The sequence below is a fragment of the Myotis nattereri genome, assembly GCF_964212035.1.
Source record: "Myotis nattereri genome assembly, chromosome: 18".
NCBI lineage: Eukaryota > Metazoa > Chordata > Mammalia > Chiroptera > Vespertilionidae > Myotis > Myotis nattereri.
The window spans coordinates 11,850,520-11,870,013 of NC_138093.1; the positions used below are offsets into that span (position 1 = coordinate 11,850,520).

The following is a 19,494-nucleotide window of genomic DNA, read 5'->3' on the forward strand; positions in this document are numbered from 1 at the left end:
CTACTTCCTGGACCATTGTTTCACTCAGGTGGGTGGCACACACCTAGGAGTGTGTGTTCAGCATGTGCCAGTAAAATCCCAGGCAACTCCCAATAGAAAACACCTAGAGCCTTCTTCTGTCCTCACTTGGCTGGGGTCAAGGGTGTGGAAGATAATGGGATGTGTTGTAAAAGCATAGGAATTCTGGTATAGAAAACTGAGACTCTGAGATGCATCATGGTCTGTGTTTACTCATCACCCACTCCTTCCACAATTTTGTTTTGGCATCTAACACAAACTCTCTCCAGCGGTTTATAATTCCAGAACTATACCACGCATCACCTTAGCCCCACACTCTAGAAATTCACTTCGCAGCTCCAGGGCCCACCGCGCCCAACAAGGAAGCCACTGTCTAGATTCAGGGATGGTGACCACCATGAAATGAGCCAGCAGGAGATGGGGCAAAGTTGCCACCCCTCCCATGATGATCCCTTCCTATAAATTCTTCAAAGATGTTTCTCCTTCCCTTAGGCAAAATAGTCTGCTTAGGTGTCAGTAGCTCATGCCCTGAGGTCTGTTATGTCCTAACCTGCTGTGGAAAATCGAGTTCAGGTTCAGGAAACAAGAGCTTGCAGGTCAGGATGAAACCTGGGGACCTCTGGAGACATACCATGCTGATTCACTGAGGAGTCCTGGTTCCTGCTCTCTGTTCCCTTAGAACATGCTTCCCTGGAGCAAGGGACTGCTCAGGCATTGGGCACCCTGGGACCAGGCCCACCGCTGAGCTCCCAGGTCAGCCCCGCCCCCCCCCTTGGCAATGCACTGACCTCCATGCTTCAGCCTGGCCTTTCTGTCCCCAGTTATATCCATATTTGCATCAGCACCAGATCTCTCTGGTTCACTCATTTAGTTTCTTCTCTCCCCGACACAAAGCCTTCCAGGAAGGATACACAGAACACCTGGAGCACTAGCTGTCTCCTGGCAGGGGAAGTGAGATGGCATGCCAACTTTGTCCCTGGTGTAGCTTTTGAAATTTGAACACTGTCAAAATACTTTAAATTAGTTTCTAATTATTTTAATTTAAGTTTTGCTTTGTTCAAACCTGGCCTTACTTTCAGAGTCTGAACTATGTATAGTCCTCAGCTTCCGGAATCTAAACACCATTGATCTGTTGTATGGTCTCTCTGTTATTTTACTTATGTACTTATTTTCCCTTAGTCTTCATTATTATTCAACTTCCCCCCCTCCCCCCCCAAAAAAGCAAAAAGATAATATATATGTTTCCCGTTAATTTTTATGCATATTCATCAATGTAAATGATTATTTTGGCCTATGTTCTATCTATGTCCTTTATGTGATATAGATCACTCATACAGAAAAATAAAATCCACTACAATGTACAGCCCAATGAATTATCTCCAACACCTGAGACTGCCACCCAGGTCAATGAATAAAATATTGCCACCACCCCTACCAGTCACTGCCTCTTTTCTCTCTTCATGAATACCATCATCTGGACTTTTTTGTTAAGGCTCTCTCTTTGTTTCATTTGTATTTTACCACGTAAGCAAATTTACTTGAGGGCGAACATATGTATATTCTTCTGTGTTTACCTTAGTTTGCTCAGTATTACATTTATGAGTGATAGCCATGTCGTACTGTTTGTACTGATATCTTGGTTTCTATATCACATTGTTTTCTATAATTCTGCTTTAGATATCACATGCCCTCAATTTTCTTGTTTTCATTCTGTATGGTTTCCAGCTCAGGTGACTATGGATTTTGACCTCTGACTTCTGGTTCTTGTGGGGATCAGACACCCTGTCTGGGGAGGTATGTGGAAAGAGCCCAGGGCAGTCCCTGGTTGTGTAAGTCTTGGGTGTTTAAGGAATAAGAAGGGGATGAGTCCATGTTTCAGGGACCAACTTCAAAACAGCCCTGTTTATTGTCAGAGACATTAGTGTTTGCAACTATAGTGACTAACAGCCAAGACCCACCTGAGCATCTCCCTTATCATTCACCACCACCAGAAAGCCTATTGGTATCTTCCAATCCCTGAACCAACAGTTCTTTGGCAACATGGTCTACACATCCAGGTCAATCACTTGGAACCATCTCGCAAGCATTTACTGTTTATCCTGACTCTCTCTTGCATTCATCCCAATGGATTCTGAACTCCAATTGTCCTTGGCTATTTGGTGCGGAGACCTGGACAATCTGATCATGATACAAAATTTAAAGAGAACCCACTGATCACTACTCACTGTGCTTTGGGATGAACATATGGAAAGGGAAATTTTTAAAAGAATTTATCTCCCCTCAATGCTCACACTTTAGAAGTGAACAAAAAGAATAAAATAGAAACTGTGGTTGTTGGAGATGTATACTGACACACTGTATAACCCCAAAAAAAGAGGGGTAACTTTCTGAGGAGGAGAGGCAGACCAAGATACCTTAGATGAGGCATTTGAATGAATGTCAACACCTAGTATTCAAGGTGTTGACATTCAGCCAACCAGGAAAAGAGATTCCAGACCATGACATGTGAGCAAAACTACTGCGCAGAACAGACATGACTTCAGGAGGACAGAAACACGTCTAGAATCAAGAGTGTTGGAATTGACAGGGTTGGGACAGGCACCAACTATGACCCACCCCAGTACCCGACCCCTCTTCTGAACGAACAGATCCCAGTTTGCTTGGAGTTTAGGGTGCTCAGTACCTCCTTGTTGTCTGGTCTCCTCTAAGCCATTCTGACAGTCCTGTCCTTGCTTTCCCTGTGCCCCTTGCAACCAAGAGTGAACATGTGTCCCACCAGTTCTGCCCAATGAAACTGAGTGATGCTGGGCCAGGCTTCTGGGACTCTGCTTTTCTGAGAGGAGGGGGCAGGGAGAGCTGGCCCTGCTATGCCTCAACCCATGCCTGGGTTGCTGGTCCCGGACACAGGCAGTCATCAAAAATACTTACCCAAGTGAGTTGAAGAGTTACAGCTTCATAAAAACCTCCAAATGAATGACTTTAGAAACTTTATTCAAAAATGCCCCAAACTGGAAGTAACCAAGATGTCTTTCAAAAGGTGAATGAGTAAATGAACTGTGGCACACCCATGCAGTGGAATATTATCCAGCAAGAAGAAGCACTGAGCTATGAAGCCACAAGAAGACATGGAGGAAATGACAAGGATATTGCTGAGTGAAGGAAGCCATTCTGAAACAGCCACATACTGTATGATTTCAAATATATGACATTATAGAAAAAGCAAAACCATATTGACAATTAAAATATCAGTAATCATCAAGATTCAGGATAGGAGGGGATGGCTGAATAGTTGGGGCACCGGTGTTTTTTGAGGCAATGAAACTGCTTTGCATGATACTGTGATGATGAATATGTGGCATTACACATTTGTCCAAAACCACAGAATTTCACAATAGGAACTGAACCTAGTTAAACCATGGACTTTAGTTCATAATAATGTATCAATATTGGTTCATCAATTATAACAAATGTTCCACACTAATTAAGATGTTAATAAACAGGGGATACTGTGGGGAGAGTGGGTATATAGGAAATAAACTCTCTGTTCCAAAATTTTCAGCCAATATAAAACGGTTCTAAAAATTAGAGTACATTAATAATAAAAATAATAAGATTGAGTTTCTTTTTATTGTAAGCCAAGTTTGATTGAAACAAATAGCCCTGGAGAGTTATCTACAAGTACCTTCCTGACCTATGATGCCGGGTTATGAGCAAGCATTCTATTTTCTTCTTTTCTGTATTTTCTGGAGCTCTCTTAAAGGCTTATCTAAATGCTAGCTAATAAAAAAAATAATAAATAAATAAATAAATAAAGGCTAGCTAATAAGTCAAATCTGTTGTTTGAGAACTAAGTCTCTGCATGTTAACTTACTAGCATTTTAGATTGTCTGTCCACCAGGAAATTACTTAACCAATTTATTGTATTTCTTTATTTTTAAACATATTTTTATTGATTTCAGAGAGGAAGGAGGAGTGAGAGGGAGATAGAAACATCAATGAGGAGTGAGAACAATTCATCAGCTGCCTCCTGCATGCCCCACACTGGGGATTAAGCCCACAACTTGGACTTGGGACCTCCTGGTTTATAGCTCAATGCTCAACCACTGAACCATGCTAGCTGGGCCCAATTTATTTTCAATCCTTGGCCTATCCACCTCTCCTCCCCAGAAAGTTACCCCTCTCTTCTTGGGTTATAGACTGTGTCATTGTATATCTCCAACATCCACAGTGTCTATTTTATTCTTTTTATCTTCACTTCTAAAGGGTGAGCATAGAGGGGAGATAATTCTTAAAAAATTTCCTTGCCTTATATTCATCCTAAAGCACAGTGAGTGGTGCTTAGTGGTTTCTTCATAAATTTTGTACCTTGAACAAATGGTCCAGGTCATTGTTCCAAACAGCCGAGGACAGCTGGGGTCCAGAATCCATTGGGATGAATGAAAGAGAGGCTCAGGATAAACAGTAAATGCTCATGAGGTGATTCCAAGTGATTGACCTGAACATATAGCCCATGTTGCCAAAGAACGTTTGACTCAGGGAATGGAAGATACCTATAGCCTTTCTGGTGGTGGTGAGTGATAAGGGCGATGCTGGGGTGGGACTTGGCTGTTAGTCACAATTATTGCAAACACTAATGTCTCTGACAATAAACAGGGCTGTTTTGAAGTTGGTCCCTGAAACATGGGCTCATCACCTTCTTCTTCCTTAAACACCCAAGTCTTACTCAACCAGAGCCTGCCCTGGGCCCTTTCCACATACCTCACCAGACAGGATGTCTGATTCCCCTAGGACCGTGCGGTCAGAGGTCAAAATCCCTGGTCACCTGAGATGGAAACCTTTGAAAAAGAAGACAAAGTGATGAGCATGTGGTATCTAAAGTAGCATTATAAAAAAATTATGGCACATTCATATAAAGATATATATATATAGTACACAATGAAGAACAAACACAGTACAATATACAGCTTGTAAATATAATACTGAAAAAAATAAGGCAGACAAATAGGAATACATAGAATATGTTCCCCTTCAAGTAAAATTTGAAAGTAGGGGAAATGGCAGTGTTCAGAAATGTATGCTTAGGTGGTAAAATGAAACAGAGAAAGGGTCTTATTTAAAAAGTTCTGATGGTGGTTTTGGAGAACAGAGAAAGCAGGCGGGTACGGGTGATGGCAATGTTTTATTCATTGACGTGGGGGACAGTCACAAGTGTAAGAGATTCATAAGAGTGTCTATTGTAGTTTGTTGTACTTTACTGCATAATTAACCTTTACTAAAAAAAAAATATGGATAGAACATGGGCCAAAATAACTATATATATTGGTGAGTCTGCATAAAAATAAACAGAAAACACATATCTCCTTTTTGGCTTTTTATGGGGAAATTGAATGTTAATGAAGAATAAAGAAATATAAGTATATAAGTAAAAATAAGATACCTTGCAACAGATTAATGATGTTCAGATTCCGGAAGCCAAGGACTATACATGGCTCAGATTGTGAAAGTGAGGCCAAGACTGAACAAAGAAAAACTTAAATATAAAAATTGAAAATGAATTTGAAGTATCTTGACATTGTTCAGATTTCAGAAGCTGTACCAGGGCGAGTGTGGGAAAGACATTTCAGTTCCTCTGCTCCAAGTGACCCCTCTCCAGGTTTCCTGTGTGTCCTTCACAGCAGGCTTTTCGTGGTGGTGAGCACACATTACATACGTGAACCAGAGAGGACTGGTGCTGGGGCAAATGTGGACATAACTGGGGACAGAAGGGCCAGGTGTGGAAGCCCAATGCATTGGGGGGCAGGGGCAGGCTGAACCAGGCTCAGCAATGGGCCTGGTCCCAGGGTACCCAGTGCCTGAGCAGTCCCCTTACTCATGGGAGGACCTTCTAAGGGGAGCAGAGAGCAGGAACAAGGATTCCTCAGTGAGTCAGCAGGGTCATTCCCCAAAGGTCTCTAGGCCTCATCCTAACCTCCAAGCTCCTGTCTCCTGCACCTGAACTAGATTTTCCACAGCACGTTGGGACATAGCAGACCACGGGGCATGGCCACTGACTCCTAAGCAGACTGTTTTGCATAAGGGAAGGAGGGACATCATTGAAGAATTTATAAGAAGGCATCATCATGAGAGGGGAGGCAACATTGCCCAACTTCCTGCTGGCCCATTTCATGGCGGTCACCATCCCTGAGTACAGACAGTGGCTTCCTTGATGGGCTCAGGCAGTCCCTGGAGCTGCATAGCGAAGTTCTAGAGTGTGGGGCTAATGCCAGAACGCAGAACTCTGACCTTGTCTCTTCCCTCACCTGTAGGTGAGGGGCTATTCACTCTGTGCTACCTGTCACAGTGGGTCATGTCACCTCTTTCTCTCCTAGCACTACAGTGAGGACCCCACATGAGGATGGAACTTGGGTGACCCTGTTTCCCTCCCCTGAACTTCAAGTTCACAGGCCCTGCAGTGACCCCAGAGGTCTAGTAGTGGGGTTAGGAGGGAGCTTTTGAATCAGGCTTTTCTGGGTCATCTCTTGAGCTTGCTGTCTATTAGCATTGTGCACATAGGAACTTAGCTGGCCTCTTACTCCCTCAGTTCCCTGTCCTCAACATGAGGGTAACAGCACCATCTCATAAGGTTTTGAAGGTTTAGGAGGAATGTCAATATGACACGTAAGGTGATGCGTGGTATAGTTATGGACTTATAACCACTGGTCAGAGTTTCTGTTAGATGTCAGACAAACTTGTAGAAGGTGATGAGCAAATATAGACGATGCTGCCTTCAGAGACCCATCCTCTTTAAGTTCAGAAACCCAGTTTTCTCTACCACAATTCCTGTGCTTTTAAGACAATCCCATTGTCTTCCACACCCCAGCCCTTGATTTCCTTAGCCACAGAATAATCCTCTAGAATAGTGCAATCCCTTGGGAGTGCCGGGCATTATACAGGAACATGATGAACACACTCTTCTAGGTGTGTCCCACCCACCTGAGTGAGGCAATGGTCCAGGAAGCAGAGAAACAGCATGGCCTAAGGGCTCCCAGTGCCTGGGAGGAGCCAGGCTGAGCCTTATAAAGGGACCAGTCTTTGCCCAGATGCACAGCACACTCACCTTCTCCTCAGTGACACCTCGTCAGCTCCGGTAAGTCTGCACCTAACTGTTTGCCAGGGGGGTTCGTCAGGGCCCAGTGTGTTCTTCTGTGTCCAGTAATAGGGAGATTGGTGATTGGAGCGCATTCAGGAACCTGTATCCAGTCTCAACTCTGCCTGTTATGTGTCTTTCCAACTTGAACCCACTTGGTCCCAAGGGCCTATCTACAACAAGATGTCTGTACTGATGCTCGCATTGCTCCTTTGGCTCTTCTGTGCCAACTCTGTTGGAGCATCCCTGGTGGGAGCTCAGTATATGAACCTTCCTCTCCTCCTTGTCTTCTTTTCTCTCTGGAATCATCTGACTCTCAGGCCATGGACTTTGTACCCCAACCTCTGGAGAGTGGGTGGCTCTCCCAAAGTCTTGCAAATTCTCCTAAACCCAGGCCTGGGATTCCGGCTCACTTTGCCCTGGTGTGGGGACTTGCTACTACGTGATTCAGTGACCCAGAAACTAAGGTTTTGCACCTCGTGCCCACCTGAGGGAACGACAGTGACCTGTGTCCAGGGCTCAGCTAAGGACTTGGCAAAGTTGACAGAAGGCCTTAGGTGTTTTTACTTAGGGATATAACAGGGAGGATCTTTCTCCCAGATCAGGAGACAATGGAAGTTTTTGTTAGATGCCCACACATGGGAGCCATGCACATTTCTTGAGAGTTTGGGAAAGTCTGGGGTGTGAGGGCTGCACTGTCCCATTTCTCTGCTTGGGGTCCAGATTGTTGGTGGAGGTAATGGCTTTGGCAAGTCAGTCCTCTTCACTTAAATGTGGTCTGGCCTTGGGGTTCTATATAGCAGGGAGGTACAAAGGTCATCTGAAGGAGCCTATCTGCCCGCATTCCACCCAAGAGCCTAAAACTGAGGCAGGTATTTCTGTTCATTTCACACATGATGCCAAAACAGGTCAGCAGTCCTTCTTTCAATCTGGTGGCGATGGTCCAGGAAACCTTGTGGGATTTCAGAACAGGGCTGTATATCTCTGCTCACACTCACCGCTGGGAGCCTCCAGGGCCCGTTTCATTTAGAGCTTGCTTTATGTTCAGGATGGGCACCTCAGGGGTCTCGTTCTAATAACAGCCCAGGGTGGGTCAGGCCAGACTAGTCAGGAAGTTATTTTGTCCCCATGACTCTAACCCTGACGCTGACCCTGGAGGAGATGGTTTTGATGCTCTTGAAGAGTAGAGTCATCCAAATGCTGTGTTTTGCTCAGGTCCCAACTAAATTTCAATAATTTTCCGTGTGGTTGACTCCAACCTCTCTGCTTCTGCCTCCTGTGGTTCTGTCCACAGGGGGCTTCTCTGTTCTCCTCCATCTCCTCTGGGCCCTGACCTGCATGGGACCAGGCCCCAGCATTGGTCACACTCTCCACCTTGTGAGCATCGCATCCCACCTCCTAGGATAATATGTTCCTTTTGTTCCCAACTGAGCCTCACTTCACTGGATGCTCTGTTCCCACCCTGTTTTCCTGACTGATGGTCCCTCACCTGGGGGGAAGGATAACAAAGGTCCCCGTCTTTCTCTCTGGCAGCTTCCTTGAAAACCAAGATGAGCCATACTCCAGTTGAACAGTCCGTGATGGACTTGATCGTCCTGTTCCACAAATACACCAAACCTGATGACAAGATTGACAAGCCGGGCCTGCTCAAGATGCTGAAGGAGAATTTCCCTAACTTCCTCAATGCTTGTGTGAGTCTGGGTGACTTCTCAAGGTCCTGCATTTGCAGAGCACGCTTTTTTGTGGGATCTTTATCAAGTCAACCCCATTCTCTCATCCTCAATATTCTCACCTAAAAAAGGCCTAAGAGGACTTTCCTGAATTATTATCAGGATGAAAGATATGGTACAGATGGCCAAGTGTAAAGGCATCTGGAGATCAAGTGGTCCCCTCCCACTTGTCACTCTACATCTAGGACACTGAAGCCTCTAGAAGCCGCCATTAGGTTCTCTGAGATCCAAGGGAAGGTGATAGAAATTCTATGGCTGATAAAATTTAATACCTTTCATAACAATGAAAAGCTCATTCGTAGACCTGTCTTAGCCTGATAGTTAGAATGCACTGAACTGATTACAAAAAGAGAGGCTACTGGGTGACACAGAGAGTAGGTGAGCAAAAGAGGGCACTGAGCATGGAAGATTCAGGAAGGCAAATAGGAGATAGGAGAGGAGGGTTAGGAATGAAGAGGCAATGGATAGGGCCTATCTTTAGTTTCTGGGTAGAACTTAGGTAGATGGGGTCCTGGAAGTGAGTTGGGGCAGCAGGTCTAGGTCTAAAGACCACCCACCCACCAGCTCATTGATCAGTGAGGCTCTGGGCTGAGTCTGCCCACCACCACTCTGTCTCTGTTTCATGCTGATACTTGATCATAGGAATCTCCCTCAGTGACCTGCAGGGTAATGCTAACATTCCCCTCATTCCCAGATACCCTCCACTGGCCCACACTAGCTTCCCCTGTGTGACCCCAGATGCTTCTCTCCCCCTCTCTGCCTCCTCCTCCTCCTATTCCACCCATAACACTTTTGGGACTAAATTTGTCTTTTCCACAGGAAAAAAAGGGCAAAGATTTCTTGGCCCATATCTTTGAGGACAAGGACAAGAATAACGATAAGAAGATCGACTTTTCTGAGTTTCTGTCGGTGTTGGGAGTCATAGCCACGGACTACCACAATCACAGCCACGGAGCCCCACTCTGTTCTGGGGGAGGACACTGAGCCCATCCCACCCTGAGGCATCCAAGAAACAATAAAGTGTGTCTTTTGCCCAGATACAGCCTGTCTCCTGCTTTCCTTTGGCTACTTATGCTGTCAAAACTGCCCCTTCTTGTTGAATGTAATTGTGGATTCTCCATGGGGGGGACTTACCTAGGAATGTGCCAGGAGGGTGCCCTCCTTTTGTCCTCCAGCTTAACTGACCACCTCTCTCAGCAGGGTCTCTGTCTACCTCTGCCCCTGCTCCCTAGTGCAGCCAGCGTGCCAGGTCCCAGTGTCAGCAGTGCAGAGCATTCTGCTGGCCCAGCCATGCTTTTCCCTCGCAAGCCAATATCAGCATCTGGGGATTCAGGAACTTCAGGGAGCAGGAGCTGAGGGAGGTGTGAACATGGTGCCTCATGCCTATGGGCTCCTGCCCAGCATGACGCCAGGGAAATAGGGGAGATGGCACCACTGAAAAAGACATTGGGTGGTGGGCATATGGGCCACATAGGCACTGTGAACGGGACACTCATCAGTACCCAGAGGACTGGATCCCTTGTCCTGTGTCCTGGGCTTCTGGGCTGTGTTCTGTCCCTGTGCGTGCGTGTGTGTGTGTGTGTGTGCATGTGTGTGTGTGTGTTTTATCCTGTGTGGTGTCCTTGTGGAGGTGAGAGAACCACCCTGTCTGCTGAGCTGACCCTCCCAATGGTTTGCTAAATGCTGGGAGCTGGGTGTCTGGGGAAAGCACAGAGGGATGGCTGCTCCAGGCATGAGGAGGAAAGCTAGTGCTGGAGTCCAGGGAGTGTCTGGGCAGCAAGTGAGAAGACAGGACTGAAGAGGAGCGGGGAGGAGAGGGCAGGGAATGATGAGCAGAAAGCTCAGGCTGAGTCATCAGTGACAGTCCACTCCACCAGCCATGGAAAGAGGCGTGCCATTACCCACACAGGGCCCTTCCCATCTGCCTCTGTCCTTCTGGGATCTACAGAACCTGCTCACACCTGGAGCACTGGGCCCAGCTGCTCCTTTCAGAGCTGGAGCATTGTGAGCCCACAGAGGTAGAGGCACAGGATGAGGAGGCCTGGGGGTGGAAGGTTTTGGTGCCTGTGGATCTAAGCAACACAGAGAAGAGCTTCCAGAAGCTAGGGTTAGGCAGGAGCAAAGAGTTGCTCTGATCACTGTCCCCATGGACTGCAGTCTGGGAAGACTTCCTGGGGTGGGCTCTGGCACCGAGACTCACTGATGGACAGGAGAGATGTTCTGTCTTTAGAAGGCACATCAAGGCAGTCATGGTGATAACATGTTCTCTTCTGGGATCTACAGAACCAGCTCCAGAGCAAGTTCAAAAAGACCTCAATAGGCAATGCCAACTCCAGTGACCTCTCCAGATTCAGAGTGGGCTCCGGGCACAGCTTTCCCTGACCTTCACGAGGCAGAAGAACCACCTGCAGTGTGTGGGCAACTCGCTTCAGCTCCTGTGAGGCCTGTGGTCCCCTGTCCTGTGCTGCATCCCATGTAGCTGCCATGGCAGAGGGGGCTCCCCTTAGAGATGCAGTTTTTAAATATTTGTGTTTATCTTACATATACTTAAAATTTTACTAGTAGTTTTTGTCCTATGCAGTTAAAATACAATGTATTTCACATGAAATATAATAAAATGTTAATAAAATTTAATTTAAATAAAATGTAATTTGTCTATGATCCTTCAAAATGTACATGCCAGCCCTAACCTGTTTGGCTCAATGGATAGAGCGTCGACCTGTGGCCTGAAGGTTTGCGAGAGTTCATGGCCAGCATGGCTTTCGCGGGTTCAAAGACTTGGAGGGAGGGCTGACAAGCAAATGATACACACAAGATGGAATATTAATTTTTATAATTACCGGGGGAACCAGAGGACAGCCTAACCATGAAGGTCAAGCCCTCTCCATTGCTCCATTCCTAGCTGTTTTTATTAGCTAGAATACACAATTGCCTTTAGGAATGCAAACAGACATATCAATGGTAATGTTTAGCAAACAGTAAGATTGTCAGGTCTTGGGGGGAGTTTGCTTTAGGCCATTGAGTCAGCAGCAGGTATTAAATGTAGATATTCACCCTGTGAATATCAAAAGGAGTCCTGGCCATCCTTCTGCCAGACTCCTCACATTTATATCAATTACTGTTGATCTTGGTCTGCAGCAAAGGTTCCCAGGTTTGATTCTGGTCAGGGGCATGTGCCTTGGTTGCAGGCACATCCCCAGTGGGGGGTGTGCAGGGGGCAGCTGATTGATGTTTCTCTCTCATGGATGTTTCTGACTCTCTATCCCTCTCCCTTCCTCTCTGTAAAAAATCAATAAAATATATTTTTTAAATGTACATGCCAGCAACATTAAGTACATTCACAATTTTCCACAACCGCCACATCACATCACAACCTCTCTCTAGTTCCAGAGCCTCTTCGTATGGCTGTGGGAGATACTGGCAGTGAAACAGTGTGGCTCAGTCAGAGGAAGTGGTGGAAATTCATTTCTATCCTTCCTCCTAGCACAGTGGTTCTCAACCTTCTGGCCCTTTAAATACAGTTCCTCATGTTGTGACCCAACCATAAAATTATTTTCGTTGCTACTTCATAACTGTCATGTTGCTACTGTTATGAATCATAATGTAAATATCTGATATGCAGGATGGTCTTAGGCGATCCCTGCGAAAGGGTCCTTCGACCGCCAAAGGGGTTGCGACCCACAGGTTGAGAATTGCTGCGCCTAGCACGTAGCACACATGGCAAAATTTGGAAGAAATGTCAGTGTTAAGCAAGAATTAACCTTGAATTGTATGAACCTAACATAATTTAAATGGCTACTGGTAATGGATTAAAGTATAAATGTTGATATATGCAAGTAAATGATCACTATGCACTCGTTAAAATTAGGCTACATTCACTTAGTGTGTGAGCAGATGTCCACAGCACAGTATTAATGAAAAGACTAGTTGCAACACAGCTGTTGAAGGAGATCATCACTGTGTATTGGGACAGTATGTGTTATTTTTGTGTGTGTTTTTTTTTCCCAGATTGAAAAAAAGGCAGGGTGAAGGCGGTACAATATGAAACCTCTACCCCCAACAAGCTCTGTGTCAAAAATTGATTTTTTTAAAGTGACAAGCAGTTATCAAGCAATTGTCCAAGGTCGTATTGGCACACCAAATTCCTTAATTAGGTGGCTTCTAGGTTTTTATTTTTGCTATTTGGCTATAGATATTGCTGTGGTCAACACCTACTTATTGCTTTTTTCTTACCAGACTTATTGTTTTTTAATTACTTTCTTGGAATAAATTCCCAGGGGAATGATGGCTGAATCTAAGGTAGTCCATAAATTCTCTGTGACTCTAGCTTGGCATTGCCAAATTGTTTTACCTCTTAGACACGTGAGCCATTTTTATTTTATTTTAGTGTATGGATGAACCAATTATTTGGGGAGGAAATCATGATGTTGGGTAGATGAAGGCTCACCCTGTAAACTGGAAGAAGTTTGGCTTCAGTATTTACCTGTTTCTCTCAAACCTTCAGGGATGTGGAGGCTTAGTCTCTGGTTCAATAACCTGCTCTTTGGCGCCCCCTTCTGGGATATTCACTCCCCTGCTGTGTGCCCCTCCCAGAGGAGAAGCAAGGCAGGGGTAGAAGGGCTGGCTGGCTGACAGAAAGCTGGTTCACCTGCCACTCAAAGGCCCAGGGGGTAGCTGTCTGGAGGCCAAGCCTACACACTTGGCTTCTTTTAGAGGAGGGCCATTTCCACACAGCACTCGATTATTGCCCTATAATAAAGCTGTTCCTACCACTTGTCTCTGATCTCCCACCCATCACCTACCATCTGAAATCCTGTGCACAGGAGAAAGTTGCAGCTCTAGCTTGGCACACAGGGCCCTTCGCATCGGCCTCCATCCTCCTCTCCAGCCCCGTGTCTCCTACCTGCTCCTCATGAACCCTGTGGACACCTTCCCCTCGCAGGCCACCCACTTTCATACCCCCAGCCTATGACCATGCGGTTCCTCCGTCTGGAGTGCTGGTCCTCCATGCTTCTCCTCGCAACAACATCGTCAATCCCACCTAAATGTTGCCTCAACTGAAGTCTTCCTCAACTCTCCAGGCAGACGGTGTCCCTTCCTGGGTGCCCAGGGTTCCCCGGTTGTGCCACTAAATCAGCAGTGTCCACAGTGTGTGACTGTCCCCTCCGCTCGTTCCCGCCCTGTGACCTGGCCGCGTGTCCTACTCATATTGCCTGGAGAGCCCGCACGCTGCGGAGCCTCGAGAAATATTTGTCGGATGAGTGACTGTCCTTCATGACTGTGGAGTCTGGGGGTTCACTGATTGAGGTAGGACATGCCAGGAGACGTATTGGAGCTGTGTGTGTAGCCCCACCCAAGCCCTGCAGCTGGGAGGATGAGCTGGAGGCAGGGAGATGGATAACCTTGTGACCTCGTGTGGGTCTGAGATGCGTCAGATCAGGCTCTGAGGGAAGGTGGGTCCCTGAAGCTGGCTGAGTGCATCTTAGGGAGCGAGTGTGATGTCATCCCAGGAATGCAGTGAAGGCTCCGCTGTGCTGCGAGGACCTGTGAGGATCACAACACTGGCTGCCATAATTGGAGGCACCGAGGATGGTCAGGGAGGGGCCTGAGACCAGGGGGGCAGGAAGGGAAGGGCAGAGGATGCTTGGGCCGGCCCAGAGGAGGTGCTGCTCTCTCCCCGGTTCTCCGCTGTCTGCAGCTGCTCCACCTCCACATCTCTGGAGTTGGCCCTTGTCCCGCTGCCATCAGAGGGCCCCGCTGCCATGACGGACACGCCAGTCGAGGAATCCCTCTTCCAAATCATCCACAGCTACCACCAGTACGCGGCCCGGGAGGGGGACGTGGAGACCCTGTCCCTGGAGGAGCTGAAGGCCCTGCTCATGGACAACGTGCCCCGCTTCATGGAGAGCCTGGTGCGCGGGGCCTGGGGGCAGGTGGGTGGAGTGGAGGGTGGGTTGTGGGGTTTGAAGTGAGGGTTTGGTACAGGGGGCATCTCCCAGGAGCATTTGAACTTAGGGGAGGGGAGGGCTGAGGCAGGATCAGCAGCCAGAGGGAGGACGGCCCTGGCGGCTTTTCCTCCTGAGACTCCCTGCCTGGCCCCACTCCAGCCCAAGCATCGCTAATCCCTGAGACGCCATCCGAACCCCAAAGCCGGTTGTTGCTCTGCTTGTTTTGCTTCCCCTGAGAACAGGTCCTAACCCTTCCCTCGGCCCCTCGCCCTGCCCAGCCTGCCCCTCGAGTCCAGCCCCTTCTCCTGGGGTCTAGCACAGCCTCCTCTGCCCCACCCCCACGCTGGGGAGGATCGCTGGGTTAAAGGGGAGCCAGGAGGGACGAGGTGTGGGCAGGTAGGAAATGGAGCTTCCCCTCCCCCTCTTGTCCCAGGCCAAGTCTCAGACCAGCCTAGGGGCCCAGCCCCAAGTCTAGGCTGCTCAGCCACCCTGCTCAGGCCTGGAATCTCCTCTGCCATCAGGACGAGCCATGTGATTAGCAGGCTCCTGGGGATGAAGGCCAACCCGAGTGTCTGCCCTCGGTGCCATGCCCCCGTGTGAGTCAAGGCTGCTCATCCGGGACAAGCACCCCTCTTCCCTGCGGGTCTCCCTTGCCTCCCTTTGGGGAACATCAGAGAGAGTCTTGTCCTGGGCTTATCGGAGCGCAGCCACCAGGTCACAGAGGGGGGACAGGGTGACTGTGATTAGGCCCCTGTTTCTAGGGAAACCGTTCCACCTGGGTACGGGACCCACGGGGCAGGCACCCGGGCACAGGGCGGAGATGGCGGCCTGGGCAGGTGGGCTAAGTGAGGGCAGCCTGGGAGAGCTGCCCCAGGCAAGAGGCCTGTGCACTGTGGGGTCAGCCAGCTCTGTGGAGGGGACAGATTAAAGGAAGTAGCTGGTGGAGGGTTTTGGGGGGGACAGAGGGTGCCAGTCTGCCCCAGGGTGGGAGCTGCCCTCCAGGCCCCCAGCTGTTTCCTGATGCAGTGACTTCCCTCCCCGGAGGCTTTCTGAGGGCTGCACCCTGGGTCCCCCGCCTCCAGCCCAAACCGGCTGAAACCTGCTTCACTGCCCCAGCCCTGCCCGGGGCTCTTCTCATCGTCGCCTGTCCTGTCTCCTCCATGCACACTGACCATTGACCTCCTCCCTGCTGTCCCTTCCACCCCGAAAGCTCCTTTGCTCTCCTACGCCACCCCCAGTCCGTAGCCCTCAGGGCCACTGCTCTGGGACATCGGACAGTCCCAGGGCCATGGCGGTGGCCTTCCCCCATTCTGCACTTCCCTGAGGACACAGGCCAGTTGCCATAAACAATCCTGGGCGGATGGCACTCCCTGCGGGAATCCGACCCACTGGGTGCCGACCTGCAATGGTGCTGGAGGTGCAGGCCTGAGGGACAGGTGGGCGGTGACTGGCAGCTCCCAGTGTGCAGCCCCAGGCTGGGCGGCCCCTGCAGGGTGTATGTGCAGCTGGGAAGACGGCTTAAAAGCCCCCAGCAGAGGGCAGCCCTGCTCAGCCACTAGCCGGCCAAGCCAGCAAGCGGTGCCCAGTCTGCACCACCTGTCTGCCCATGCGGCCCAGGTCCAGGTGCCCGGCTCCCTGTGCCCCTTCTGCCTGATTCTGCCGCGCAGTGTCCTGGCCACCGAGTGAGCGAGGAGCTGTTTCCCACCAGCCCCCAGCAGACAGGGCCAAGTTCCTCGCCAGTGGGCGGTGGAGCCGGACCATCTGCCAGGGCTGAGTGCCTGGGGGCTGGCTGACCCTCCGCCCCTCCTCAGGGCCGGGAGAAGCCGTACTTCATCACCGAGCTGTTCCGGGCAGCGGACAAGGACAAGGACAACCAGATCTGCTTTGACGAGTTCCTGTACGTCCTGGGCCAGCTGCTGAGGGACTACCACCTGCAGTACCACCGGCAGCTGTGCGCCCACTACTGCGCCCGGCACAGCCTCTACTAGAGGGAGCGGGCAGCCCCCAGGCCTGCCCCAGGAGCCATGTGACCCAGCCAGGCGGCCGAGTGGAGCTCTGCCACGCGTGTCTGCGTGTGCCCGATGTGTGTGCGCAGGCATGTGCATGGGTGTGGAAGGACACCCGGGAGAGAAGAGAATAAAGCAATGTCACAGCAGTTTCTGGTGTCTCTCTCTTCATGGTTAGGGCGTCAGCGATGGGTCCAGGAGGGGAGGTTTGGATCCTCCAAATAGGAGGTCATCTATTTTGGATGACAGACAGAACCCATGCCCCCAAGAGCCCCTGTCTGAGGGGGGAAGCAACCCCTTCCTCCAGGAGCCCCTGTCTGAGGGGGGAGACAGCCCCTGCTATCAGCCTCTGTCTGAGAGAGAGGGATCTTCTCTTTGGAGAGCTGACCCTCTGACACGAGATGCTGATCACTCCTTCAGGCACCTACATGGCGGGACAGGACATGAGGGCAGAGGCACCCTCGACATGGACCCTGGCTTGAAGGTCTCTGTCTCTGGATGAGAGCCCCAAGGATCAGTGTGCAAAGGGAGCGCCTGGGAAGGGGCCAGGATGGACGGGAAGATGATGCTGGCAATTGCCTGGGGTGGCGGGGTCAGGGCCAGTCTGGAAGATAGACAGTGAGGTGTGTTTTGTGCCGCTGAGTCGGATGGGGACCAGGGCAGAGCCAACAATCCAGCCTGTTAGGGGAAGAGTGATGAGTGGCACTTGGGTGACTGTCAATCAGGGAAGTCTTCCTGGAGGAAAGAAGGCTGGGTCTGGTTTTACTAATAAAAAATGATGATAGATGTGGTGTCACTCCAGCTCAGGGCTGCTTGTGACTCACGGATCCCAGTCCTCCCTGGCCCCTGACCCCTCCCAGCTGAGCCCCGCCCCGCCCTGTCTGTGTTGTCTGTGTTTCTCTCTCTGAGAGTGCAGGAATCTGATGCAGGATCTCTCTGGGAGGGTCCCCTCTGCCTCGGGCCCTGCGAGGCTCATCTTGGTGGGTTTCTTCTCTGAGGATTGTCTGGGAACCCACGCCCTAAAGTTACTGTGGTAGAAACAATGAGTTTTAAGGGAATGATGGGACATCTTCCTCATTGCTCATCCAGAGATTAAGGAAAACAGTCTCCAAATGCAGAGAGGGAGACTCAAGACAACAGGAGTCCTGAGCTCCTCCCAGGATCGCGTGCTCGTCAGGGGAGCATGCTGAGCAGCGAGGCCACAAACTGCCTCCCCCAGAGACGCCCCTCCAGACAGATGGCCTGGGGGGTGGGGGAGGGGTTGGGGTGAGCCAGAGCCAGGCTGAGTTGCCCAGGTAGCAGAGGATGTTGGGAATTGGGCAAGCATATTGGGGGAAAGGCAGAGCTCGCAATCAGACTGTGGGTTGTGGGGGGTATGTGTCATTTAAGGGCCTTGGCTGGCTCTCTTCCAGCTGGGTCTGTGTATCACAGAGGAGCAGGAGTGCCCTGCAGGTTGAGTGGGGACCTTTGTGTCTGGTCAGCCAAGCTCTGAAGGGGGGTTTTGCCCTGCTGCTCCCTGATGGGGCCCCGTCGCCATCCCTTCCACACTTGCCCGTCTGCCAACACTTGTCTGCCAACACTTGCCTTTTGGGACTCAGCTGGGCCCCCACCCATTTCCCTCTGGACCTTCCTGCCCCCCCCGGCCCCCCCCCCCCCCCGGGCCTGAACTCCTCGTGGAGGTGTGTGTCCTGCTGCACCGCGGTGGGGCTTCTGTCTGTCCTCCACCAAGCCAGGGGCCACCCTTCCCACCGGGCCAGTGTCAGCACACAGCGGGTGGTCCGTGTCGGAGGGAGGAATACAGGAACCTGCTTGGAATCCCCGTGGGCCTCGTCCTCACGTCCAGAGACCCAGGCCGTCCTTCCCCGGGCCCAGGGGGGATGCTTCCTGCCCGTTTCATCTGAACCGAGTTGGGTTTCACAGGCCATTGAGTACTAAGGGGGCATCTCAGCCCCGTCCTCCTCGCCTTCCTCCAGCCCCCTTCTGGGGGATTTCTTCACGGCCCTGCCTGCAGGTCCTGATTTCGTCAGCCTGGGCCCGGCTGGCGCAGGTCTGTTGAGACACACACACAGAACGGAGCTCTTTCCTGTAAACAGGGCCAGGTTCTGCTCCCCCAGGTTGCCCCACAACCCACAGTCTGATTGCGGGCTCTGCCTTTCCCCCAATATGCTTGCCCAATTCCCAACATCCTCTGCTACCTGGGCAACTCAGCCTGGCTCTGGCTCGCCCCAACCCCCCCCCCCCCCCCCCCCCGCCAGGCCATCTGTCTGGAGGGGCGTCTCTGGGGGAGGCAGTTTGTGGCCTCGCTGCTCAGCATGCTCCCCTGACGAGCACGCGATCCTGGGAGGAGCTCAGGACTCCTGTTGTCTTGAGTCTCCCTCTCTGCATTTGGAGACTGTTTTCCTTAATCTCTGGATGAAGAAAGCTGTCCCCACAGGGACCATTCTTGCGGGGGTGGAGGGTTTTAAAAAAGGCATCTCCCGCCTGGCCATGGTGGCTCAGTGGTTAAGCATTGACTATGAACCAGGAGGTCACAATTCAATGCCAGTCAAGGGCACATGCCCCAGTTGCAGGCTCTAGGCTCTATCCCCACTAGGGGGCATGCAGGAGGCAGCCGATCAATAATTCTCACTCATCATTGATGTTTCTATGTCTCTCTCCTTCTCCCT

At 50.3% G+C, this 19,494-nt stretch overlaps 2 protein-coding genes across 2 annotated transcripts; both read left to right on the top strand.

Annotated features, from left to right (window-relative positions):
• Positions 1-8,694: 8,694 nt before the first annotated feature.
• Positions 8,695-9,858, top strand: LOC308533701 (protein S100-A7-like; the record flags this gene model as incomplete). The annotated part of the gene is made up of 2 exons (XM_081111789.1): positions 8,695-8,835; positions 9,694-9,858. The coding sequence occupies 2 exons, from the start codon at positions 8,695-8,697 to the stop codon at positions 9,856-9,858; spliced, it is 306 nt and encodes a 101-aa protein (XP_080967915.1).
• A 4,778-nt stretch (positions 9,859-14,636) lies between these two features.
• LOC308533697 (protein S100-A15A-like) lies at positions 14,637-16,810 on the top strand (the record flags this gene model as incomplete). Its single annotated transcript, XM_081111785.1, has 2 exons — positions 14,637-14,807; positions 16,634-16,810. The coding sequence occupies 2 exons, from the start codon at positions 14,637-14,639 to the stop codon at positions 16,808-16,810; spliced, it is 348 nt and encodes a 115-aa protein (XP_080967911.1).
• Positions 16,811-19,494: the final 2,684 nt, after the last annotated feature.